The following is a 27916-nucleotide window of genomic DNA, read 5'->3' as shown; positions in this document are numbered from 1 at the left end:
TGGCTTCCTCTGCTTCTATGATGGGGCCACAGATTGTTCTGTACAAGAAATAGCTGGAGACATATTTTGCTTGATAGATTCTACTTAAATGCAAATTTATCTTACAGAGGAAGGAAATTAGATTTTGAATATTAAATCCAAGGTGAATAGTTGGAACCAAAATTTTTCATGTCAAATGATTTTCAAAATAGGAAATTACATCTAACACAACTGTGAGATTTATTTTAGATTCAGATTACTGTAGAGTCATTCATAGAACCTTGCATCACAGAATAGGCTCTTCAACTGAACTGGTGTATGCTGACCAAGATTCCCATCTAAACTAGTTCCATTTGGCCCAATTCCTATCCATGTACCTACCCAAATTCCTGTTAACTGTGCCTTCCTCAACCACTTCATCTGGCTGCTAATTCCATAAACTGACTGCTGTAATTAGAATGTTGTCACTTGGGTTTGTATTAAATCTATTACTTTAAATCTCTGGCATCTAAGTTTTAGACTCTCCTGCCTTAAGAAAAAGACTGCATTCACTCAACCTTATTTATATATAGACCTTTAAAATCACCCCTCATTCTCCTATACTGCAGTGAATAAAGTCCCATTATATTGCTGGTGTAATGTTATTTGTTTAGGAAATGAGGTGAAAGTAATTTAGACTTTGCATAATAATGTGTGTCAAATGGTATATTGGATTCTTCATATAGGATAAGTTTTGAGTCATCTTTTCAGGTAGGCTAATATTTGTTGACTCCCTTCCTCCAGATTATCATTTAGTACCATTTCTTTGCTTCCCAAAGCCTTCATGTTGTCAGAACTGATGTGAAATGCCATCTTAACTGTCTTCACCCTGTTAACCACCAACCAGTTAGCTGGTATTTGCACATGTAATAAAGTAAGGAAAAAAAATCAAGTGATTAAGCTTGTTTGCTGAAGGAAATTTGGATGTATGTGTTTTTAGGGAAAGCATGGGCTACCACTTCTTGCTTATGCATTTAAATAAATGTTCTCTATTTGGCATTTTGCACTGCAAACTTCTGTAGTCTGTGTAATTTAGCACTTAGAATTGGATATGTCTATCCCAAGATTAAATGTAGGTTGTACTTTTTTTTGAGGGAGTATTTTTTTACATACTGAACAGTTTACATTAAATTATTTGTTACTAGTTCAGCCTTGACCTCAATTTTATTTCTAACTTGTTTAAGTAGTTGAACTTGTGTCACTAGATTGAACAAATCTCAAATAGTTTTTGTAAGAGTCTAGTCCAAGCAGTAGTCCTAATTTTTTTTTAGAGTAAGTACATTTTTTATTATGCTAACAATTACAGTTTAATGTTTGATTGTATTGTTTTCTAGTCTGAAGGAATAGACTGTGCAGGCCACTTACAAAGTATTGATGAAGAGGTCAGATCTGCGGCTTGCAGTCTAGTGTGTGAGTGGGCCCAGAAAGTATTAATCCGCAAATTCGATTCTGTGGTCGATCTAGCTCGCTTCCTTGTTACCAGCCACTATATTGGCACTAAATCCATGGCTGCATTGTCTGTGATGGCCGGTGCACCATCAGGTAAGTAACCACATGTGTAAAATATTTCTTCAGCTTTTCTCCATTTAAGTATCTTAAAATATATTACTGTGGTTTACCATTTGATGAATTAGGGTGGATAAAGTAAGCAGGTTCCTTGCATTATGACTCCAAGGAGTTCAAGTATATAATCTGGGCCTTTGTGAGAAGTTGCTCTTCTCCTTTCCCACTATGTACATGGTGCTGATTTATGATTGTCTGTAAAAGGTCGGTGCATTCTTCACCTCATTAATAGCTGCCTTGACTTAGCTACTTTAACACAAGAATAGTCCAATGAATCCATCAAATCCACCTTAGCTACCACACAGCAAAATCTTAAGATTTATTCCTGTCCTCCTTGTTTCTCTATGGCCCTGCAATTCAGTCACACCTATCCACCCACTCACCTTTGACTCTTTATTTTGCCAGTTGCCCATATTAAGACATAATTTGCAGTTGCCACACTCCTACCAATCCATCTTTGAGAGAAAACTGGAGAACAGAGTGGAAAGCCCAACTCCTTGATCACAGGGGGAATGTGTGAGGTCATCAGGACTGAACTCCCCAGTCTTTGTCGCTGTAAGGTAGCAGCGCTACCTGCTGAGCCACTGTGCTGCTTGCAGTATGGTTACAAAATTCCTAAACGGTTTACAACAGAGAACGACTCATGTCTACAGTCTGATCCGGCAGAGTATCTTCAGAGCATCTGGGAGATCAGTTAGTATAAGAAAACCAGGCTGTCAACCAACCATACTCAAGAATTTTCATATAGTTATTTATACATTAATTTACATGTAGGGAACAAAATTAAGATTGAGAAGAAAAAAATGGGATTAACGAAAGTAAAGTATGTTAAATACTAATTTATAAAATTTCAAGTAGGATTTTTTTTTAAGAAACAGGACTCAATGCTTTGTAAAATTAAAATTCCAGGCCTCAAGATTATTTGGAAATGATTATCAGCAATGTTCATTCACTCACTGTATAAATACTAACATTTCTGACATATTTCACAGAGAACTGATGGTATTTGCACCTTTGTATGTCTTTAATTCCATCAGTAGGGGCTGCTGCTGCACATTCTGTATTTTAATGCAACTCCAGTATAGTTGATAACCAGGAGTAGAATTGTTTTCTAAAATGGAGAGTACGTACATATAGTTTGAACCAAAAAATGCACACCTATCTTAACTATTTAAGAAGCCTAACATCAGTGGTTGAGCTGATGTTGGAATCCATTATTTAGGATGAGTTTTTGGGTTTCTTGGAAGCATATGAGAAGTTAGGCCAAAGTCAGTATAGTTTCCTTAAGGGAAAATCTTGCTTAACAAATTTGTTAGAATTCTGTGAGGAAATAATAGACAAAGAAGAGTCAGTGGATGTTGTTTACTTGGATTTTCAGAAGGCCTTTGACAAGGTGCCACACATGAGGTTGCTAAACAAGCTAAGAGGCCATGGTATTACAGGAGATATACTAGCATGGATTGAAGATTAGAGACTGGGAGGAGGCATAAAGTCCAAATAAGGGAGGCCTTCTTTGGTTGGCTGCCATTAACTAGTGGTCAGCATTGGGACTACTTTCATGTTATGTGTCAATGATTTGGATAACGGAATTGATGGTTTTTGGACAATACAAAGATGAGTGGAGGAGCAGATAGTGTTGATGAAGAAGGGAGTTTGTAGAATGACAAAACAGATTAGAAGAATTAGCAAAGAAGTGCAGATGGAATACAATGTAGGGAAGTGTATGGTAATGCTCTTTGGTAGAAGTAATAAAGGTGTAGACTATTTTCTGAACAAGAAACAAATTCAGAAATTAGAGGGACTTAGGAGTCTTGGTGCAGGATTCCCTAAAGGCTAACTTGCAAGTTGAGTCAGTAAGGAAGGCAAATGCAAAGTTAGCATTCATTTTGAGAGGACTAGAATATAAAAGCAAAGGTGTAATACCGAGGCTTTATAAAGCATTGGTCTGACTGCAGTTTAATGGCTCTGGGACTGTGCTCATTTGAGTTTAGAAAGATTGGGGGGATGGGAATGATCTAATTGAAACCCATCGAATCTTGAAAAGCCTAAATAAAGTGCAGTTGGGACAGATGTTTCCTGAAATGGGGGAGTCTAGGACCAGAGGGCACAGCCTCAGAAAACAAGGACATCCCTTTAGAACAGAGTTGAGGAGGAATTTCTTTATCCAGAGGGCAGTGAATCTGTGGAATTAATTGCCACAGTTGGTTGTGGAGGCCAAGTCATTGGGTATATTTAAAGTGGAGGTTGATGGTTCTTGTGATTAGTAAAGGTATCAAAGATTATGGAGAGAAGGCAGGAGAATGGGGTTGAGGGGTGTAATAAATCAGCCATGATGTAATGGCAGAGCAAACTCAATAGGCTGAATGGCCAATTCTGCTCCTATGGCTTATGATCTTATTTAGATGTTTTTATTTTATATTGGTTACATTTTCTCTTAAATATACACCTGGTTTCTGCTTCAGATATTTATCTCCTTAAAAGTAAAGTTCAGGTTGAATGTGTGTAGATCTTTCTCGACAGGAGATTTCCTCAATTTGACCTACTTAAAAAGAGACTTGCAATGTTCAAAAGGTATCAGCCTGGAATTTGCTAGAAAGAGGGTCAGACCTTGTATGATGGAATGTCATCACTTAGTGGGTGAGACTCTATCTGTGAAATAGCTGGAAAGGAAATGTTGACTAACTGCAAAGCTGTAACCCCAGGTTTAGGCAGTTCTCAGAAACTTGTAATAGTAATCTGACATTTGGAGATTTTCAAGCACTTAAAAATGAATTGAATTAACTTAAAAATGAAAGTGAGTCTAACTCACAAGATAATTTTTAAAAATAAAACTTCCAATTATTTGCTCTTTGACTCCATACTATCCTCTCCATAGAACTGAGTAGCTTGCTGTGACAGCAGCTATACTTCATTAGGAGTTTGAAGAGATTTGGTATGTCAGCAAATACACTCAAAAACTTCTATAGATATACCGTGGAAAGCATTCCGACAGGCTGTATCACTGTCTGGTGGGGGGGAGGGGGGCTACTGCACAGGACCGAAAGAAGCTGCAGAGGGTTGTAAGTTTAGTCGGTTCCATCTTGCGCACTAACCTACAAAGTACTCAGGATATCTTCAGATGTCTCAGAAAGGCAGCGTCCATTATTAAGGACCTCCAGCACCCAGGGCATGTCTTTTTCTCACTGTTACCATCAGGTAGGAGGTACAGAAGCCTGAAGGCACACACTCAGCAATTCAGGAACAGCTTCTTCCCCTCTGTTGCTGGCTGGTGGCATAGTGGCATCAGCGCCGGACTTTGGAGCAAAGGCTCCCGAGTTCGAATCCTGCCGGCTCCCTTGCATACTTTCCATCCATGCTGAGTCGATCTAGCAACTCGACCTCGTAAAAATAAGAAAGCCTGCTAAGAAAATGCCATCAAGACAGTGTCCCAGTGTGTCCTCTCGGAGTTATGGGCCTTCTTCTTCTTCTTCTTCTCCTCCTCCTCCTCCTCCTCGTCCTCCTCCTCTCCCCACCCCCCCCAGTCATCGGTGTCTGAAATGGACATTGAGCCCTTGGACACTACCTCACTTTTTTTTAATACATAGTAATTCTGTTTTTATTGCACGATTTTTAATCTATTCAATGCAAGTATACTATAAATGATTTATTTATTGTTATTTTATGGGATTTTTCTATATTATGTATTGCATTGAACTGCTGCTGCTAAGTTAGCAAATTTCATGGGTGAGCGAATAGACTTTGGGATACTGTAAGTCTGTCTTTGCTGTTGCTTTACTACATGCTTGAGTGCTCAGTGGTAGGTGCCAGTGCTTTTTTTTGCTGGTGGGGAGAGGGGGGAATCGTTGCTTGCTGCCACTTACACACGGGAGGGAGGGGAGCTGGGGGAGACTTTGGGGTTCTAACATTTAACTGTCATTCATTCTTTGGGGGCACTCCTCTGTTTTTGTGGATGGTTGTGAAGAAAAAGCATTTCAGGATGTATATTGTATACATTTCTCTGACATTAAATGTATCTTTGAAACATGCAGGTGGAACCTGATTATGATTCCAATGAAACCCAGGCAATTTACAGCTAGTTCACATTCTATCTCTAAACTTAGAACCCAATGTTGGCATGCAAATTGTAATTTGCTGGTCAAGTTCTGGCACAAGTTCCATATTCTTGTTGAAACCCCAAGCCTCCTGTCAGCTATTTCCCAGTAAATCTTAAAATGTATCACTAAAAGCCATTTTCAGTATGTTTATCAAACTGACATCTACCTGACACCTTTTACTAACAGTTTGACAAGTTTTATGAGGACTTAGACCATAAGACATAGGGGAAGAATTAGGCCATTCAGCCGATATAGTCTACTCTGCCATTTCATCATGGCTGATCCCAGATCCCATTGAACCCCGTACACCTGCCCTTTCACCGTACCTCTTGTTGACCCGACCAAACTGGAATCTATCAACTTCTGCTTTGAATATACCCACGGACTTGACCTCCACTGCGGTCTGTGGGGGGGCATTCCACAGATTCAACACCCTTTGGCTAAAAAAAATTCCTCCTTCTGTTCTAAAAGGTTCCCCCTCAATTTTCAGGCTGTGCCATCTAGTTCTGGATATCCCCACCAGAGGAAACATCCTCTTTGCCTTATCTAGTCCTTCAACATTCAGTAGTTTTCAATGAGATCCTCCTGCGTTCTTCTAAATTTCAGTGAGTGCAGGCCAAAGCTGCTAAAAGCTCCTCGTATGTTAACCCCTTCATTCCGGGAATCATCCTCATGAGCCTCCTCTGGACTCTCTCCAATGATAATACATCCCTTCTGAGATAAGGGGGCCCTAAACCGTTAATGATCTCCAAGTGCGGCCTGACTAGTGTCTTGTAAAGCTTCAGCATTACCCCTTGTTTTATGTTCTGTTTCTCTTGAAACAAATGCCAACATTACATTTGCCTTCTTTCCCACAGGCTCAACCTTTTTGGAGTCTTGCACAAGGACTCCCCAAGTCCCTTTGCACCTCGGGCATATGAATTTTCTCCTCTTTTAGATAATAGTCTGCACTAATGTTCCTTTTACAAAAATGCATTATCATGCATTTCCCAACTCTGTATTCCGTCTGCCACTTTGTTGCCCATTCTTCCAATTTGTCAAGTCCTTCTGCAATGGCATTGCTTCCTCAGCACCACCTATCCCTCCACCTATCTTTGTATCATCCACAAACTTTGCCATAAAGCCATCAATTCCATTGTCTAAATCTTTCACAATGTGAAAAGTAGCGGTTCCAATACTGACCCCTGAGGAACACCACTAGTCACTGGCAGCCAACCAAGAAAGACCCCCTTTATTCCCACTCCCCTTGCCTCCAGTCTGTCAGCCATGCCAGTATATTTCCTGTAACACTAAAAAACTTTATCTTGCTGAGTAGCCTCATGTGAGGCACCTTATCAAATGCTTATTGAAAATCCAAGTAAAAGACATCCACTGCCTCTCCTTTGTCCACCCTGCTTGTTGATTCCTCGAAGAATTCAAACAGATATGTCGGGCAAGATTTCCCTTTACAGGAACCATGCTGATTTTGACTTATTTTATCATTAGACTCCAAGTACCCTGAAACTCGTCCTTAATAATGGACTCCAAAACTTTCCCAGCCACTGAGGTTAGGCTAACTGGACTATAATTTCCTCTATTTTGTCTTCCTCCCTGAAAGAGTGGAGTGACATTTGCAATTTTCCAGTCCTCCAGGACCATGCCAGAATCAAGTGATTCTTGAAAGATGGTGACCAATGCATCTGTTATCTCTCCAGCCAGCTCCTTCAGGACTCTGGGATGTAGTCCATCTGGTCCAGGTGACTTATCCACCTTAAGACCTTTGAGTTTGCCTAGCACTTTTCCTTTGTAATAACAATGGCAATCACATCTGCTTCCTTGACACTCATGGACCTCTGGTGTACAGCTAGTGTCTTCCACAGTAAAGTCTGAAGCAAAGTACTTATTAAGTTTTTCTACCATTTCTTTGTTCCCCCATTACTACCTCACCAGTATCCTGCTTTATATTATTGGCTAGTTTGCCCTCATATTTCATCTTTTCCCACCTTCTGGCTTTTTTAGTTGCTTTTTTTTTTTGGATTTTAAAAGCTCCCCAATCATCCAACTTCTCACGCACTTTTGCTGCCTTACATGCCCTTTCCTTGACTTTTATACAGTCCTTAACTTCCCTTGTCAACCACGGTTGTCTAGCCCTGCCATTTGAGAACTGAGAACAACAATCCCATGCCCTGTGAATGATTCCCAGAAACTTCAGCCACCTCTGTTCTGCTGTCATCCCTACCAGTATCCTCCCCAATCCACCTGGGCAAGCCCCGCTGTTGTGCCTCTGTAATTCCCTTTATTCCATTGCGATACTGAGAGATGCCTTTCCCTCTCATATTGTAATATGAATTCAGTTATATTATGATCACTGCCACTTAAGACTTCCCCCTCACCTCAAGCACAGGAAAGGTTCAGCAGATTGATTTCTGGGATGGCAGGATGGTCACGTGATGTGTTGACTGGACATGTTAAAGGGTCTAATCCCGAAATGTCAACTGTACTTTTTTCCATTGATGCTGCCTGGCCTGCTGATTTTCTCATGTTTGATAATTGTTTTTAATATCTCACTCACTGCTAAGTTGCCCTGTGCATTTATGGCATTATTGAAAACTAAGGCACAGGATCCAATTTAGAGCTGATCTCAAGATCCATGTCATGGTACTTACGTGTTCATTATGGAATTATTTGCAAGAAGAGAACTCCCTGCAGGTTAGAATATATTGGCTTGGTATGCAGTGCAGTTGCCTCTCAGCACCAGTGAGCCAGGTTCAGCTCTGACTTCCAGCAGAGTTTGCATGCTCTTCCTGTAGCCATGTGTTCTCTTCCACATCCCAGAGGAATGCTGATTGTAAGGTGAATTAGCTATTGTAACTGAAATGGGTGTTAGAAAAAACAGGGAGTTGATGTGATCATTGATTTGAGAATGGGTTACAGGGGAGAATAGTGGAGGATGAGACTGCTCTAAGAGCTACTTCAGACTTTTTTTTAAAACTTTTTTTATTGTTTTCAAATAGTTACAGAATAAATGTGCATGAAAAAAAGTGTTACCCAGCCCCCCTCCCCTTAACCCCTCCCCCCTAACATCCCTATTAAAAAAATAAGAAAGAAAAAAAAAGGGAATGCCTGGATGTTGGAAGATCCCCACATGCTCCACGGAGTTCTCATTTTTTTTAATATATGTTAAAATTCTTTTTCTTTTTACTGGCCCATTAAGCCCATTAACATTAAAACTTAAAAAATTTAGTAGATTAGTCATTATTTTTTTTTATTATATTACTCCAATCTATAATAATACCTAATCTTTCCACTTTCGTGGTATCCTGGGAAATCTTTATAAAAATCTCCATGTTGCTATGTGTGTCCCCATCCAGGCAAAAAGATAGAAAAAAATTAAAATATAAAGGAAAAAAAAATACCCCCCTACTAATGTTGTGGAAAAAAGACACAACATTACCCCCCTCTGCTGTACGGGTCATGGCAACCGCCATGATTACACACGTGAATCCCGCAGTAACCGATCCACAGCCTCCCAGCCCCCCCGCAACATAAAAAAGTATATGTATAAGAAGAGAATAAAAAATACTATTCTCATTTAGTATTTCTAAAATTTTGCTTTTCTCTTCTATAATATCCATAAATGTCCATCACTTCTGTTCCTTGGGTCTATCTTCATCGTTAATCCATTACGTTTGGAAGCCTCTATGTGTAATTAGTGAATAGATGGAAGTTCTTGTACAAACTCCTCCGCTTTTCGATAATCGGAAAAAAAATTTTTTCCCTCCTCCAAAAAAATTATCAGTGTTGCTGGATGACGCATTGTAAATTTATAACCCTTTTCCCATAAGGCTTTTTTCGCTGGGTTAAATTCCTTCTTTCTCTTCAACAGGTTGTAACTTATATCAGGATAAAAAAGAATTGGTTTCCCTGCTATCATCAGTGGCCCGTTTCTATTTTTGGCACTTTGGGCAGCGGCCTTCAGGATCTTTTCTTTGTCTTGGTATCGTAAGCATTTTATCAAAATTGATCGTGGGTTTTGATCAGCTCGAGGTCTTGACCTTAAAGATCTATGCACCCTTTCAATCTCAATTGGAGTTTCTCTTTCCATTTCCAATTTTTCAGGAATCCATTTTTGAAAAAAATTTATTGGATCTTCTCCTTCTATATCTTCTTTAAGTCCAACAATTTTAATATTATTTCGTCTACTGAGATTTTCAAGCTTATCAATTTTTTCCATAAATTGTTTTCTTTCTGATGTCCAAGCAGTATTTTCCTTTTCCATTTTGTCCATTCTTTCAACCATGTCTTCCGTTGTAGTTTCCAAGTCCGTAATTTTTTCCATTTTTTCCTGTCTCTTTGTCATTTTATCAAGCATAATCTCCATATTGGTCATTTTTTTTCGAGTATTTTTTGATTATTTTTAATTACTTTTAATGTGTCTAATTTACGCATTATTTGCCTCAAAGTCTTTTCTATATTTCTAGAAGGACTTTTACCTCTTTCTTCATCTGATCCTTCCGAGAGATTTGACTCTCCCTCCGATCGCTATCACTTTCAGTTGCAGTGGTAGCTGGGCTTTGTAGTTCTTGTTGCTCCCGTTTGCGCATGCTCCATCCTTCACGTTTGCGCAGTTCACGATGGTTTTTTCCTTTGGAAGTGGCCAGTGTTGCCACAGTCTCCTGTTCCGTATCGCCGGTGATATAATGTACCTGAGACCGCGGTTCCTCGGTAGACGTGGGCCTTGTTCTTGTTCCAACTTGCGTAGTCTTCCCGGTAGATAGATAGATAGATACTTTATTCATCCCCATGGGGAAATTCAACATTTTTTCCAATGTCCCATACACTTGTTGTAGCAAAACTAATTACATACAATACTTAACTCAGTAAAAATATGATATGCATCTAAATCACTCTCTCAAAAAGCATTAATAATAGCTTTTAAAAAGTTCTTAAGTAGTTTACTTAAATACATTAAATACAATCAACCCCGGCACTTTAACATATCTTATTCCTGGCGGTTGAATTGTAAAGCCTAATGGCATTGGGGAGTATTGACCTCTTCATCCTGTCTGAGGAGCATTGCATCGATAGCAACCTGTCGTTGAAACTGCTTCTCTGTCTCTGGATGGTGCTATGTAGAGGATGTTCAGGGTTTTCCATAATTGACCGTAGCCTACTCAGCACCCTTCGCTCAGCTACCGATGTTATACTCTCCAGTACTTTGCCCACGACAGAGCCCGCCTTCCTTACCAGCTTATTAAGACGTGAGGCGTCCCTCTTCTTAATGCTGCCACCACAAAGAAGAGGGCGCTCTCCACAACTGACCTATAGAACATCTTCAGCATCTCACTACAGACATTGAATGACGCCAACCTTCTAAGGAAGTACAGTCGACTCTGTGCCTTCCTGCACAAGGCATCTGTGTTGGCAGTCCAGTCTAGCTTCTCGTCTAACTGTACTCCCAGATACTTGTAGGTCTTAACCTGCTCCACGCATTCTCCATTAATGATCACTGGCTCCATATGAGGCCTAGATCTCCTAAAGTCCACCAGTTTTTCTTCATCTTCCTTCCTTGAGGCATAGCTTGACACAGTCCGGAGTCGTTTATAAGTAACTTTTAGAAAGTATTGACTAACTTTTCTTCATTTAAACATTAATTTATTAACTTTTTACGGGAGAGCTGGGTCCCTGCGTCTCGATCCTACGTCATCACATGATGTCCCCCAGCTACTTCAGACTTGATGGGCCAAATGGCTTCTAATATAGCAAGAAATTTTGTTTTGACAACTCTGCAAAAATGTTGATGTTATTCTACTCTAGAGGGGATATTGAGATTTCAATGTTTAGCTGATGCTCTTTAGTCTGTATAGGCAAGAATGTTGCTGATGGACTACAGAATATATTATTTGATGTTGATGAGTTGCAAAAGTTGGACAGTTCCCCATTGCTGGCACTGACCTTCTAATTGACCAGCTTGGAGCTGGTTTGTTACATCTTATTAAAATAACTTGATGAGTCAAATTGCACTTGAATATTTTGCCTGTAAAAGGGTGCAGATATAAGAAGTAATTAATAACTGCAGCAGGCAAAAACATGTTGTTCTGGTTCCTAGATTATTAATTATCCTGGATAATTATTGAATTTAATATTCAGAAGCCTATGCTTTTATTTCCTGACAATTGCTTATTTAAAAAATAGCAAGGTAGATTAATGTGTTTCTCCATAGAACTGGTACTTCAGCTGAGTTGCAGAAAAGATTGGAGACACACAAATGTGCAGCATTTTTTAAGATTCAAGATTGTTTAATGTCATTTCCAGTACACAGGTGTAAAGGTAAACAAAATAATTGTTACTCTGCAGCACCAAAAGGAACACAAAAAAACACAACAAGATAAAGAACAAAATAATCTTAAAAACACAATAAATATAAATATATTAGATTGCTTATATACATTGATTGTAAATATATAAAGTGAAGCTAGGCACAGGAGTGTCTGTACATAAGGTGACTGACAGGAAATGATAAAGTGGTGGTTGGGGGTGTGGAAGGTGGATTGGTGGGTGGAGGTGTTGATCGGGCTTACTACTTGGGAAAGTAACTGTTTTTGAGTCTGGTGATCCTGGTATGCATACTACATAGCCTCCTCCCTGATGGGAGTGGGACAGACAGAATGGGTGGGATCCTTCATGATGTTACTGACCGTTTTTCAACACCTTTTTTATGTGTATATCTTTGGTGGGCCTTTTGACTGCCCATTGTAGAGCCTCCCTCTCCAGTGCAGTACAGTTTCCATGCCATGCAGTGATACAGCATGTTACTACGCATCTATAGAAGGATGTGAGTATAGATGTGCATAGTCCAGCTCTCTTCAGAATGCTGGGGTGTTGCTGAGCTTTCCTGATTGTGCAGCATGTGTTCGGGACCCATGAGAGGATATATGAGATGTGTACTCTCAGGAGTCTGAAACTGCTTGAACTTTCCACCACTGTGTCAATTTTCACCAATCATTACATCAGATTTCAAGTCAGAGGACAAAAGATGGAGTTGAAAGCTTAGATGGTAAAATGACAATCATGAAAAATATACAAATAAACAGTTATCCAAATCAGAAACCACACATTTCAGAACTGCATATCCTCATTGATTATGTTTGGCTGACTTATTGAACATCTGCTTCTCTGTTCATAACTTTTTTTGTTACAGGAGGGAAACAACCATCTGCTTTTGTGCCTATGGCTGAAAGCAATGCTTTTCAGCCCCAGGTGAAGACTTTGCTTTCACCATCAATAGATGCCAAACAACAATTACAGCGTAAAATTCAACAAAATACGTTAAAGAAACAGCAAGAACAGAAACTACAGTCTCCACTTCCAGGCGAACAAGTGAAGAAGATAGAGGGCCCGGCTGTTGGAGGAGTAGCTAGCATTGCCAATGGAAGCCCTGCTTTGCTTTCACCACAACCTACCATTGGCATAGTGGTGGCAACGGTACCCAGTCCTATCCAAGTAAGTTACTCATAGTTCATCTTTAAGATTGTGGCACGTGCCCAAGTGGTTAAGGCGGTGGACTAGCGATCTGATGGTCGTGAGTTCGAGCCCCAGCTGAAAATGGGTACCAGCAAAATGCTGGAGGTTAACCTCGCGATAGACTGGCATCCTATCCCGGGGAGAGTCTTGTACTCTCAGTTGCTTCACGCCACGGAAACCGGCATAAGCACTGGCCTGATGAGCTTATAAGGCCTGGGACAGACTTTAACTTTTAACTTAACATCTTTAAGATTGAAAAGTCAAGAATAATGAAGTGAAGGGTTTTGGAATGTTATGGTGGTAACGGATAGGATTGTGGGGAGGAATCAAAGATCTAAAATAGAAATGTATTATGTCTGTTTTCAATTGCAAAGTGACAAATAAGTACTTGTGATAACTGGTAGTTTAATTGCTTCAGCACTGTAGATCCAGTTTCAAAATCACAGTTTGACTAAAATTTCCTCAGTACTACTGGAAGTGGTCTGATGCAGCTTGATTTCCTTGGCTGCTGTTTCCCTGTGTCATTTGTACATAGTGACATATCTTTCCAGAGAACAATCATGAACAACGGGAGGTATTGGGAGAAAAAACTCTTCCGTTAAAATACAGTGCATATAAAAAGTAATCCCCCCCCCCCCCCCCCCCCCTCAGGTCTTATAGTTTCACAGCGTAGAATCACAGAGGATTTAATTTGGCTTTTTTGACATTGTTCAACAGAAAAAGACTCTTTTGTGTCAAAATGAAAACAGATCTCTACAAAGTGATCTAAATTAATTCCAAATATAAAACACACCCTTTAATATGACACACCAAATCATCACTAGTGCAGCCAACTGGTTTTAGAAGTCACATGATTAGTTAAATGGAGATCTCTTGGAGACCTGTGTGCCGTCAAGGTGCTTCAATTGATCGTAGTAAAATTATACCTGTATCTGGAAGATCCAACTTATAGTGAATCAGTTTCCTGGCAAAAACTACACTATGACAATAAAAGAACACTTTAAGCAACTCAGTGAAAAGGTTATTGAAAAGCAAAAGTCAGGAGATGGATACAAGAAAATTTCCAAGTTACTAAATCTCCCATTAAATCAATCATCAAGAATATGGTACACCTGTAATCTGCCTAGAGCAGGTTGTCCTCAAAAACTGAGTGACCATGCAAGAAGGGGACTGGTGAGAGCGGCCACCAAGAGACCTATGAGAAATCTGGAGAGTTACAAGCTTCAGTGGTTGAGATGGGAGAGACTACACATACAACAACTGTTGCCCGGGTGCTTCACCAGTCACAGCTATATGGGAGAGTGGCAAAGAGAAAGCCACTATTGGGGAAAAAAAACTCATGAAATCTCAGCTAGAGTTGCCAGAAGGCATGTGGGAGGCTGAGGTCAGCCGGAAGAAGGTTCTATGGTCTGATGAAACCAAAATTGAGCTTTTTGGCCATCAGTGCACATCATCAAAAACACACCAATCCCTACTGTGAAGCATGGTGGTGGCTGCATCATGCTGTGGGGTTGCTTCACTGCAGCAAGCCCTGGAAGGCTGGTGAAGGTAGAAGGTAAAATGAATTAATTAAAGTACAGGGAAATCCTGGAGGAAAACCTGATGCAGTCTGCAAGAGAACTGTGACTTGGCAGAAGATTTGTTTTCCAGCAAGACAGTGACCTGAAGCATAAAGCCAAATGGCTTAAAAACAACAAAGTTAATGTCCTGGAGTGGCCAAGTCAGAGTCCAGACCTCAAACTGATTGAGAATTTGTGGCTGGTCGTGAAAAGGGCTGTTCACTTACGATCCCCATGCAATCTGACAGCTTGAGAAGTTTTGTAAAGAAGAATGGGGGAAAATTGCAATGTCCAGCTGTGCAAAGCTGATAGAGACCTATCCACACAGACTGAAGGCTGTAATTGCTGCTAAATACTGACTTGAAGGGGTGAATACTTATGCAATCAATGATTTTGTGTTTTATATTTGTAATTAATTCAGATCACTTTGTAGAGGTCTGTTTTCACTTTGGCATGAAAAAGTCTTTTTCTGTTGATCAGTGTCTTAAAAAGCCAATTTAAATCCACTGCAATTCAGTGTGGTAAAACAATAAAATGTGAAAACTTCCAAGGGGGGTGAATACTTTTTACAGGCACTGAAATTTCATAATCCACTTTAATCCATTCCCCCTTCTTGTCTATGGAATTACCTTTTTTTTCCAGATTTGGATCCTAATTTCACACTTGGGCTTGTCACTCTCAGACTAAGTATGAAAGTCTGTGATGCCATGATCTCTTTCCAAAGGATCCTTACCACAAGATTACTAAGTTATTCTCATCTTATTATTCATAATTAGATATAAAGCAGTTATTCCCTGTTTGGTCCGCAAGGTACTGCTGTAGTAAATTCATGTATTCCATGGATTTGTCCAGTGGCCAATCTATCTGAAAACTTGAGTCACAGTTGTTTATGGTTACTGCATTACTTTGGTAGAAGTCTCCTTTATTTCTTGTTTGATAACATGTCCAGCAATGTTGTCGGTGTGTTTGTGTAGTACAGGTCTTGATTCACACAAAGAATTTTGTACTAATTGGCATGGATTAATGCTTCATTGTACCACCTTCAATGTTTGAGTGTATGCTGTACATGTCCTGTTAATCGGAATTCTATTCTGTGTGACTATTCTTTTAATGGCTACCATTATGGGTGGTAGTTTTTATTCAAGAAATTCAAAGTCACATGTCCACATTAAAATCATCTCTAGTTTGGTAACTTAACTAAAGTGTTACCATTTCCTTGTGTTACACTCTACCCATAATATAGGCTATGCAATTTCAGCTTGAGTTCATCGTGCAAGTTAGTAAAGTTATCAATAATGGGTGTTTTTTGTGTCACCAAAGGAGATCTGTGCATGTGGTTTTATTAAGATACTTGAACAATTAAGCATGCAATGCTTTTAACTTTTGAAACAAATTATGAAGGAAGTAAAATGCTTGGGTTAGTTGGATTTTTTTCTCTTCACCATATTATTGCTGTGTAATATAGAAAAAGCATGGAAATTCATTTCCCTTTTAATACATGCAAGGAAAACCTTTGGCTTTAATTTTTTAAACATAGTTTTTTTATAACTGTTATGGTTTTTTTTAGATGCAGAGAAGCCGACAGATGATGACATCACCAAGTCCACTGGGTCCATCAGAGAGCAAGGTCCTTCCTCTGAATGTTCAAGTTGTTGCTCAACATATGCAATCAGTCAAACAGCAGCAGAAGACTATACAGAATATCCCTGCAAGCCCACATAATGATCGCTCAAGACCTCGATATCATCAAATCTTGCCTAAGCCAACCTCCACCAACACGCTTACTCTCACGTCTCCAACTAGGGTACTTTTGGCTAGTAGTAGTCCAATTAAAACCGTTATGTCTGGAACGTCCCATGCAAGCTCTTTGAATATGGTAAAGATGACAACAATATCTCTCCCTTCCAATACTGGTGCATCCCCCAAGTCTACGTCATCAGTGAGTAATAGTAGTGGAACAACAGAAAAAGTAAAATCTGCATCAGCTGTGAGAGTTGGGTCAACTTCTCTTTCTGCAGTTGGATCCAGAACAAGTAGTATAACAACGACACCTACTGCCGAAGTCATCAAATCTGAACAGGAAGCAATATCAAATGATGAAAAGCAGCTTCAGTGCCAAGATCAATCAAGAAACTTGAAGGATCCTAGAAGAGTTGCTGGTTCTTCTCCATCTGGGCAAAAAAGTAATAGTGAAGGTGCAGCAAAAGTGAAGATGTCAAATGGGAAAATATCTACTGAAAAGGCAGCTAAAGTCTGTAATGGTCAAAAAACTGAAGGAAAAAAAAGCAAAAATGAAGGCAAGTTTGTACCCAATGAAAACCTGGCTCTTTCAGTAGCAGGAAATAACCAAAATGCTTTTGTTGTTTCTTCTACTTCAGCTTTGACAAACACCATCACTATTTCCAAATCCAATGCTGATATTGCCAGGTCTCATAAAGACAATGGGATGTGCCCAAAAAGTCCAAGGAAACGGTCTCCTTCAAATTCTGTGTCTGAACCACTGGTGCCCCCTGTGAAAAAAGCACTGGTTTTAGAACCTACTTTGGATAATGCAGAACATCAGAAGCCCTGCCCTGCTACTCCAGCAATGACACCTCCAAAACCCTCTGCAGGTGTACTAGTGAAAAATGAGAAAACACCAGCAATGGTTCAGACACCTAGTAAAATTACTGTTAAACTGAATACAACAGGGATAACTCGTATATTAGCCAACCCTACATCTGATACTCAAGTGTTCACCCTGGATTGCATTCGGACTTCTACAGAAGAAACGTCCACTTTTCAGGAAAATAAGACTGAGGACTTGGAAAGGAGCTTGTTGACATTACAGGCAAACAACTCAAGTACAAAGCTGACAATTGATAATACTGACATCCAGCTTATCAAGAAGAATCACCAATGCTTTTTAACTGATGCAGAAAGGCAGCCAGCATTAAATGCTAGTGTAATAGGGAATTCAGGGACTGTTGATTTTCAAGAATCTGCATGGGAGCCAGCACAATGTAATGGGTTGGATCAGCAGTTGTATGATCAACAAATGCACGTTCAAAACCAGCTTGAAAATTCTACTTTGGTTCAGCTGCAAGGACAAAATCAAATACAATTGTCAAACCAGATACCCCTCCCAGATAATTTGATGGATCTCACTGCTTCAAGTTCACAAACCAATGAGAACTACCTTCGGTTTGATGATGACCTCACACAGGACAGTATTGTAGAAGAGTTAGTGTTATTTGAAGAGCAAATGTCCCTGAATGTTGATTATGGATCTGGGTTGGGATTTCCTGCTCATGGTCATTCTGCAGGAAGTCAGAATACACTAATGTCATCCCATCAAACCAGTCAGTTCTATCATCCAATCCACAGCAGTGGCACTCCAACCCCAACTCCCACTCCAACGCCAACTCCAACACCTAATCCAACACCTACATCAGAAATGATTGGCTCTCAAACGTGTTCCAGTCCTAGCTCCAGGATGGCTCAAACTACTCCAGTTGATAGTGCTCTTGGCAGCAGCAGACATACACCGATTGGAACACCTCATTCAAACTGTAGTAGTAGTGTGCCCCCAAGCCCTGTTGAGTGCCGGAACCCTTTTGCTTTTACTCCAATAAGCTCCAGCCTGGCCTACCAGGATGCCAGTATAATTTCTAGCAGCCCTGTTAAACCGATGCAAAGACCAATGGCCACTCACCCAGACAAGACAAAAATCGAATGGATGAATAATGGATACAACACTGGAATAAGCAGTTCAGCATCATCGACCAATGCTGTTGGTATTCTTCCTAGTTATCAGAAGCTTACGGAGGATCACTTTAGAAAACCACATGCCTTTGCAGTTCCTGGACAGACAATGCAGTCATATCACCATAACGCTGTGCAGTTACAGTCCAGGCATCATGACACTCATTTGGGCCGCGTTACTCCAGTTTCACCCATACCACACCAAGCAACTTCAGTGGCTAATGGCAATAAGCAGGAGGGATTTGCAGTTCCAGCACCTCTTGACAACAAAGGAATGCATTCATTGATCAATAATTTTAGGTGTCGCAGTGTCAGTCCTGCTGTTCGTCAACGTAATCTTAGTGGAAGCACAGTTGGTCCACTGATAAATCTGCCAAGAACAAGTTTGGCATCTTTTGGAAGCCCAGTGACACCTGAGGTACACAACACATTTGTTAATAATATTTCAGATGATAGTGCCAACAGCATTGCTCAACGAAGCCAATCTGTCCCTTTGTCTGTGATGATGCAGACTACTTTCCCATCTTCCCAGAAACAAACTAACACTAAAAAGATTACAAATGTGTTGTTAAGTAAACTTGATTCCGAAGGTGATGATGCAGTGAGAGGCTTGGGAATAAACAACTTGCCCTCCAATTATACAGCAAGAATGAATCTTACTCAAATATTAGAGACAACAGCTTCTTTTGGTAGTGCCAACCAGCAACCAATGATTAACCCAAGCTCTTCTGTCTTTGAATTCCAAAAGCCCAGTTATGTAGCAAAACACATCAATAATGATCAGATGGGTTATATTTCTGAAGATAATCAAGCACAAACAGAATCCAGAGTGCAATCATTGGACTTCAACAGTACAGTCAAAGATTTTTTGGCTGAAGATAGCCTGCAGCCAAACCAGCAAGTGGTTGGTCAAGTATCATCAGATCTAAATGTTGCTTCTGATTTCTCCAGTGATCTCAGGTTACCTGCAGAGCTTTCGGGCAGCATAAATGATCTGAGCACTTTAGACACAAATCTGCTGTTTGACCCAAGTAAACAACAGGGGCAAGATGTTGATACGACACTGGGGGAACTAAATGATGATGCAGTATTCCAGCAGATTTGTAATGAGTCCATGAATCCCATGCAGTCTTCAGGTTTTGACTGGATGGAAAATAAAGATCACCCTACAGTTGAAATGTTGGGTTAAATCAAAGAGTACTGTTAAATATATAGCACACATTTCATTTTCTGAGTCATTATATTTGGCCTAATAGATGTGCCTGCCTTAAGAAAAAAACATTTGTTCCTAAACAAGTGTATTCCAGGAGGAAAAAAAACAACTATTTTCCATATTTAAGTTCTATTAACCTTGTGTCCATAATTTCATTTTAAGTGCCAGCATTTGACATAATTCTGCATGGTTTATTGCAAGTGCATGTATATATGTACCATCCATTTATGGAATTAGGTATACTTACAAGCTAGGCTGCTATCAATAGATAGATTGCTACAGTAAACTCTAAATGCAGTAGAGCCTCTGAACTCAACAGCACTAGATAAATAATGGTAAGAAGAGATCCTACTCAATTCAGGTGTATTAGTCTGGACTTCAACCATTTGAGTTATTTGTCTATAATTTGAGCCCATCATCATTTTCTAAGGTGCAGCATAATTTATCTTTACTGCTTCATTGTGGCTTTTCTTTAAAACTAGTCACTGTGAGTGTTGGTTGCACATTAAAATGATGAATTTTCTGTAACAAGCAGCAATATATATAGATCCATTGTTGTCTCAACCACATTTGCTAATATTCTTTTGCCCAGTATTTCTCATTGGAATCATATAGAACTAGGCATTACAAACAGTACTAAAAAACCCTCTAATATCAGTAGGAAGTATGAGATACAATCCTTATTCATGCTATTATTCAAACTATCTGGCATTGTACTCTAAATCTGATGCCTGAAGGTGTCTATAAAGGATAAAATAATAGCAGAGTCTTAAACAGCAAACCGATTGCAGAATTATCTAGCAAATTGTATACAATTTGTATACATCATACTGTCAGCAGTATGATGTTTGCCTTTTAAAATAAAGGCATTCAGCACCTCCATAATTTTGGTAAAGTCTGCATATTAGTATATTGTGCAGATATTTACTCCCTTGAGACATTTTTATCATATAGTCTTCATGTTGAATACATGCTGTGTAAGCAGGTTAACAACAATGTCAATGAAGTGCACGCAAGAATTAAACATGAACTAGGTTAGATAGATTTTGTATTCTTTGTATTATTCCTAAAGGGTATACTGTATTTGGAGGGAAAATTGGTAGCTACCTCCTGATGGTAAAACAATTAATAGTGGTAGTTATTTAAGAACAAGGTGTCTACATAATTCAAATTTTACTAGGTTGATTTAAGATGGTTCCCTATAGAAAATAAGATATGAAAATATCCAGAAGTACCTTCCTTTTGTCCCAAATATGGCATACCAACAGACATTTTGGGCAATCCACTACAGGCAAAAGAAACAAGTTGGAAAATGGGAGGGTGCTGATTCAAAAACTTCCTAAATGAATTATATTTCTTCAACTTTGATTAATTTTTAATCTAATAGGATTGGTTTTTAACTGACCCCTATTGCAACTTCCTTGTCCTTTTATTTACTAATAGGGGCCATTCTTTTAAAGACTATACACCTTTCCAAGTTGCATTTAACCACTAAACGATGTGATCTGGAAGCAAACTTAAATAGATTCCGCTTTTTATTTTGTTTTGGCCATTCACACCAAATAAAAGGCTAGTAACTTTTGGCAGGCTTTTCTTATATAGCTTATCATCAGAACACAGAAGGGAGGGACAAATTTTGATTTAAATAAGGAGTAAACTGGCTCATGCAATGTGATGGCTTGGTTTATTGTAGGTAATGCAACTCATTGAAGAGTTTGGAACTTCTTATCTGGAATTTTTAAAAGCAACCTGGGTGAAAATAATGTAATCAAGAAAACATTTCAGATAGAAGTGTGAAACAATATAGAAATTGGTTTTGTGGATTGCTCTTTTAGTTAGCTGGTACAGGTACAATTGGCATAATGGTCTCAGCTGATGTAAAATGTGGTTCTCTTGGGTGTATTTGAATTAATTTCAGATTCCCTGAATTATGTGCAGGGTATCACTGACTCCCACTGGAGAACTGAATATTTTTCACCAACAAAATTGAAAATGGCTGTTTCAGCACAAATACTATGAACCCAAAGTTTACTTGATTCCTACAAATTAGTGATACATCCCAATTAAGTTCACTCATCCACAATTTACGTACCTGTGACCACTAGAGGGTGCAACCTTTTATGCTGACTTAACTTTTCAAGTTTATGTTCCAAGTAAAGCCTTCCAAGATAATTATGAATTCTAGGAAATGCAATTATAATTCCAAAATCAATGATGTTAAAGATGGCTTAAACTACTGAATTGTGTCTCTTTTGACTGTTGAGAGTAACCATATTGATAGTCTGACATAATATCTATGTTGTCACTGGAATTTGTCTGTTTACTTCATCATCAAAGTACAGTTATAATAGTATTGTCACAAACTGTTATTGCTTTATTTACCCCATTTTTAGTAACGGAATTGTCTGATGATCTACAGGTTATATTCTTCATTTAAACTAACCCTCTTGAATATATTGATACTCATTCAAGTTGCAGAGTTAATTTGTTGATCATGAAACATATGCCTGTGGATGTCAGAAATATTAACCAGTGTATAAATATCATACCTCTAGTGCATTTCAAACCTCCATTTTAAAAGCTTGGGCAGCTAGTTTGCAAGGATAGGTGTATTGCAGCAAAGGAGTCTTTGTCTTGTGGGAATTAATGATATTATAAGTGGGTAAAGCACATTGCAATTCTAGCTTTGAAGCTTTTTCTTAATCTATATGGATGGAATCAAGAAGTAAACTGCCCCTTTTAATAAGTTACAGGGTCTGGCAGTGCAGCAGTTATGGATCAGCTGCCAGGTTTCTTGACTATTGATTCACAGATGTGAGCTTTAATTCCATCACAGTAGCTGGGAACTTATATTCAATAACAAAATAAATAGACAATAGGTGCAGGAGTAGGCCATTTGGCCCTTCAAGCCAGCACCACTCAATGAGATCATGGCTGATCATCCACAATCAGTACCCCGTTCCTGCCTTCTCCCCATATCCCTTGACTCTGCTATCTTTAAGAGCTCTATCTAACTCTTTCTTGAAAGCATCCAGAGAATTGGCCTCCACTGCCTTCTGAGGCAGAACATTCCATAGATCCACCACTTTGTGGGTGAAAAAGTTTTTCCTGATCTCCATTCTAAATGGCCTACCCCTTATTCTTAAACTGTGGCCTCTGGTTTTGGACTCCCCCAACATCAGGAACATGTTTCCTGCCTCTAGCGTGTCCAATCCCTTAATAATCTTATATGTTTCAAATCAAAGTTGGTTTCAGGAACAGTAACCTTGAGACTGCTGAGTTAACATTAAAAACTTGTTTGGTTTACTAATGGCCTTCAAATTAACACAGCAACATGTAACTTTTGCATCATTAAAAGTTAGCAATCTAAATTGTCTGCATCCCAAGGACAAATAGAAGTAATTTAAATGTCAGAAGCAATGAAAGAAATGTAAAAATCGTCTTTGTTTCCTATTATGCTGCATCATTTTGCCTTCTGTATTCCCAGATATACTTCTCCAGCCAAGTCAGGCAAAACACTTCTCATGCTAACTGGAAAGTATTGAGAAGAGAATCTGGAGTTCAATCTCCAGCCAGTTTTCTCATGATGTAGAACCTGAAATACCTTGCATTTAACCATTCACTGGTGTACTTCTGAAGGGGTGGACCTTAAATGTATTTTTGCTGTCATTTCATCTTTAAAATAATGGATTGAAAAAGAATGAATTGCTATTGTATACACAATTTGTGGAAACTACTTATTCTTGTTCTCAACAAATCAGCAGATTTTCTTTGCATTACCTTCTCAATATTTCTATTCTGTCTGTGCTGCTCAAAATTCCCAGGTAGTCAATATTTCAATGTCTTAAAATCATATTTGTATTTTATACTGTTTATTTAAATTTATTTTTGTAAGTTTTTGTCCCTTCCCTTATCCTCTTTTCTGTCAGGTGTACAGTCAACCTGTGGGCCTTAGTTGTTCATATCCCAATATTACATTACTATTTTAAGTGGGCCAGTTAATTTGCCTTGAGGGTCAAAAAATGTTTTGTGGGGTGGCCAATAAATGCATCAAATGTGTATACAATAAAATCACAGTTCTAGAATTTTAAATTTCATCAATGTATATAAAAAATTATCTGTCAAAATGCCTGTACCGTATCCAAATGATACTACTTTGATATTTAAACAGAATTGTTGGTTGATGTTCAACAGAAACAATTAACTAAAATAATGAACAAATTTATTTAAATATGCTGGTGCCATTTAACCAAAATTTTCAGACTCTAGTTTCATGAATTTCTATAAGGAAAAACTATTGATGATTTTTAATATAAAGAAATATACAAAACTAGTAACCAAGGGCAACCATGTTAAATTAAATGTATTTTCTGTAAAGTTTTGCATCTCAGGATGAGAATATTTTTTACATTGTGTTGTAAAGAAAGAAAATCAGACTTCTCGTGAATATAGAGGAAAAAAACTTACAGGGACTGAGGTATTTCTCGTTTAACAATGGGAAATCTTTCTTAGAAGTCAGTGGTTAAAGTACTTAAAATGGCCAGTGCATCAATGGATTTGATGTTGAACTCTCTTGAACAGAAATTAATAAGGAAGTCCTTTGATGAAAAAAATAATGAAGATGATCATTGGACTTTGAAAATGATGAGCTTAGCCAGTTGGAGGGAGGGCTTCAGATATAGCAGTGTTTTATTTTAATTCTGTCCAATATTTTCAGACAATAGTGTTTTCTAGAGCATTCTAAAAGTGGCCTGCGTGTGTGGTTTAACAAGTGGGTGAACTGAAAAGCTCATGAAAACGTTTGACATTTTTCATTCATATATCTGTCTCTTTTCTATAATTATTTTTATGATTGCTTTTAATAAATGCACTTAATAGTAGTCTCTCAAGTTTGATCCTTTGGATTTGTTATTTTAATTCTGACGTAGTACTTGTCACATTGTTCTGGAGATTCTGGACCATTGGCCCAGAAACAATCAACAGAACACAGATAGACTTAGTCTAGCTGAAACAGCACTGAACTTAACATTGCATAGTTTGCAGCAAAAGATACATGCATAGATTTGCACCTCAAATATAATTGGAGATGCTTTTAATATAGGTATGTTATCAATTTGGAGCTTAGTGGACATTTGCACTAGATATCTAAAGGGAGCTTCTGGCCTGGCACATCTCTTAGTACAAATGGTAATTGTTACGCAAAGTAAGTTTTCATTGGAATTGATTTTAGAAAGTGTGTTCATATACAAGGTGAAATGTCATTGTGAAATGACATTTTGATTGTTTTATGTAGCAATGTATATTGATCTCAATGAGATAATTGTTTTACTTAATTCTCTTGTAGGAGAATATTAAAACGAAAATTTAAAGTTCAATTTTTCTTCACCATGTTAATAAATGATCACAAGTGTGCATGTATGTTATTGAATTATATTGTACAGTGCTAGTTATATTCCAGTAACCACTTTTTGCTGATATAGATCTGGATCTTTAATGACCAGGATCCTCAATTAACATATAACAAGTTACGTACCTTTTCTGAAGTTTACTGATTCATCTTGGAAATGTTGAATATGTTATCAATTTTGTTCCGTTGATTTGGGGAATTAATATTTGGTAAACTATTGTGGAAGAAGATGCTACAGTAATTTGCTATACATATATTTTTGCAAAATAAATTGCCATTCATGTGAGCTGATTGAAAATTTGGTTTCAGCAACCATAATTGATACACATCAAGTGAAACTACAAACAATGAATCCCAACTCCTTATGACATCACAACGTAATGCTGGCCTGTACCACAATTTTTATTTAGTGTAGAATTTTTTTAATGGTATTTGTGTGTGGAACTGCTGAAAAATAAAATCAGTAGTGCAATAATGTTGAAATAGCATTTCAGATTAGCTTTTTTTTTCTTATTGATGAAAGCGCTCACAGATATTGTTGAAGTTTTGTAAATGGTTTCAAAAGCCAATAAAAAAAACCATTTTGTACCACATTCTGATCTGGAAAATGTCCTTGTGTGCTTTCTATTTTAACAGCAGTCAATTACCCTCATGGATAACTCCACTGGAAGCACTGTTTTGCATTTAGATGTGTACTTGATCACCAGAGACAGCAACTAAAGAACTGATAACCCAGTGTTAGGTTACTATGTTTTCAGTCCAAAGATATTACTGCTTTGATTATTTCTTTTTCAAATGAACACACAATACTTTTTTATTCTGAAGTTCAAAACAGTTCAAAATAAAAATTCAGAGTACTTACATGTCACTACATACAACCCTGAGATTCATTTTCTGTGGCATAGTTAGCAGATCTATAGAACAGTAACTGCAAACAGTATCAATGGTCAACAAACTGCACAAAGGTGGATATAAGTAAATACTAATAACTAATTAGCATTAAAATACAAGGTAAGAGTCCTCAAGTGAATGTAGTTATCCCCTTTTGTTCAAAAGCCTGATGGTTGAGGGGTAGTAACTTCTTGAACCTGGAGGTGCATGGCCTGGGTGGTGAGGGTCTTTGATGATGGGTGCTGCTTTTCTATGGAAACATTTCATTTAGATGTGCTCAATGGTTGGGAGGGTTTTACCCGTGGCCAAATCCACTGCCTTTTGTAGGATTTTTCTGATTGATGGCATTAGTGTTCCCATACCAGGCTGTAATGCAGCATGTCAGTACACTTTCCACCATACATCTATAAGATATGGGAGCAGAATTTGGCCATTTGGCCCATTGCGCTTTTGTCCAATTTTCCTCTCAACTCTAATCTCCTATCTTCTCCCTGTATCCCTTCATGCCCTGACCAATCAAGAATCTATCATCCTATTCCTTAAATATACATAAAGACATGGCCTCCACTGCTGCCTGTGGCAAAGAATTCCACAGGTTCACCAGTCTCTGGTTAAAAAAATACCTCCTCATTTCTAAAAAGATGCCCCACTACTCTGAGGTGGTGTCCTCTGGTCTTAGACTCTGCCACCATAGGAAACATCCTCTCCACATCCACTATCAAGACCTTTCAGCATTGGATAGGTTTCAATGAGGTTACCCTTCATTCTTCTGAATTCTAGTGAATACATGCCCAGAGCCATCAATTGCTCTTCATATGACAAGCTATTCAATTCTGGAATCATTTTCATGAACCTTCTTTGAACCCAGTGTCAGCACATCCTTCCTTAAGATAAGGGGCCCAGACCTGCTCACAGTACTCCCAAGTGAATATTCACCAGTGCTTTATAAAGTCTCAACATTTTACCTTTGCTTTTATATTCTAGTCCTCTTTAAATGAATGCTAACATTGCATTTACCTTCCTCACCATAGACTCAACCTGCAAATTAACCTTTAGGAAATCCTGCATAAGGACTCCGAAGTCCCTTTGCACCTCAGTTTCTATATTTTCTCTCCATTTAGAAAACAGTCAATCCTTTCATTTCTTCTACCAAAATTCATGACCATACACTTCCCAACACTTTTCCATCTACCATTTCTTTGTCCTTTCTCCTTATCCGTCTAAGTCCTTCTGTAGCCTCAGTACTTCCTCAAAACCACCTGCCCCTCCACCTATCTTCATATCGTCTTCAAGCTTTGCAACAAAGGCATCAATTCCATCATCCAAATTATTGATATATAATGTTGAAAGCATCAGTCCCTATACAGACACCACTAGTCACTGGCAGCCAGTCAGAAAAGGCTCCCTTTATTCCCACTCTTTGCCTCCTGCCAATCAACCACTGCTTTCCTGTAATACCATGGGCTTGTAGCTTGTTAAGCAGCCCCATCTGTGGTACCTTGTCAAAGGCCGCCTGAAAATCAACATCAAGGGATTCTCCTTTGTCCATCCTGCTTGTTATTTCTTCAAAGAATTCCAAAAGATTTGTCAGGCAAGATTTTCCCTTGAGGAAATCATGCTAACTATGGCCTGCTTTATCATGTGCATCCATATTTCCAAGATGGTGACGCAACGCAGCTTGCAGTGGCCACTCCAGAGCTGATTATCTGTTATTTGTGAAGCGGGGTGCCGTGCACAATCATAATTGGATGAAAAACGGATGTGGGAGCACGGAGGAACATCTGGAAATCTCCAGGAAGACCTTCTTCGTTGCTGCTGCTGCTGTGAGGTCCGGGTCTCTGCTGGGAAGAACAGGCCCCCAGTCAATAGACAATAGGTGCAGAAGTAGACCATTCGGCCCTTTGAGCCTGCACCGCCATTCTGA

At 38.7% G+C, this 27916-nt stretch overlaps 1 protein-coding gene across 3 annotated transcripts in view; it reads left to right on the top strand.

The window, feature by feature from the left end:
- LOC140718763 (DNA-binding protein RFX7-like) overlaps positions 1 to 25692 on the top strand; it is a 108531-nt gene extending 82839 nt beyond the window's left edge. For 2 of the 3 annotated variants that reach the window (XM_073032882.1, XM_073032883.1), the window contains exons 7-9: positions 1353 to 1560; positions 12856 to 13157; positions 16305 to 25692. In XM_073032882.1, coding sequence (XP_072888983.1) covers positions 1353 to 1560; positions 12856 to 13157; positions 16305 to 19670 — 3876 coding nt within the window. In that variant the 3' untranslated portion in view covers positions 19671 to 25692. The remainder of the gene's footprint in view (positions 1 to 1352; positions 1561 to 12855; positions 13158 to 16304) is intronic. The other variant, XR_012096783.1, reaches the window with a different exon arrangement.
- The last annotated feature ends 2224 nt before the right edge of the window (positions 25693 to 27916 follow it).

The sequence above is a fragment of the Hemitrygon akajei genome, chromosome 30, assembly GCF_048418815.1.
Source record: "Hemitrygon akajei chromosome 30, sHemAka1.3, whole genome shotgun sequence".
Taxonomy (NCBI): domain Eukaryota; kingdom Metazoa; phylum Chordata; class Chondrichthyes; order Myliobatiformes; family Dasyatidae; genus Hemitrygon; species Hemitrygon akajei.
This window is presented reverse-complemented; position numbering and strand designations above follow the sequence as displayed.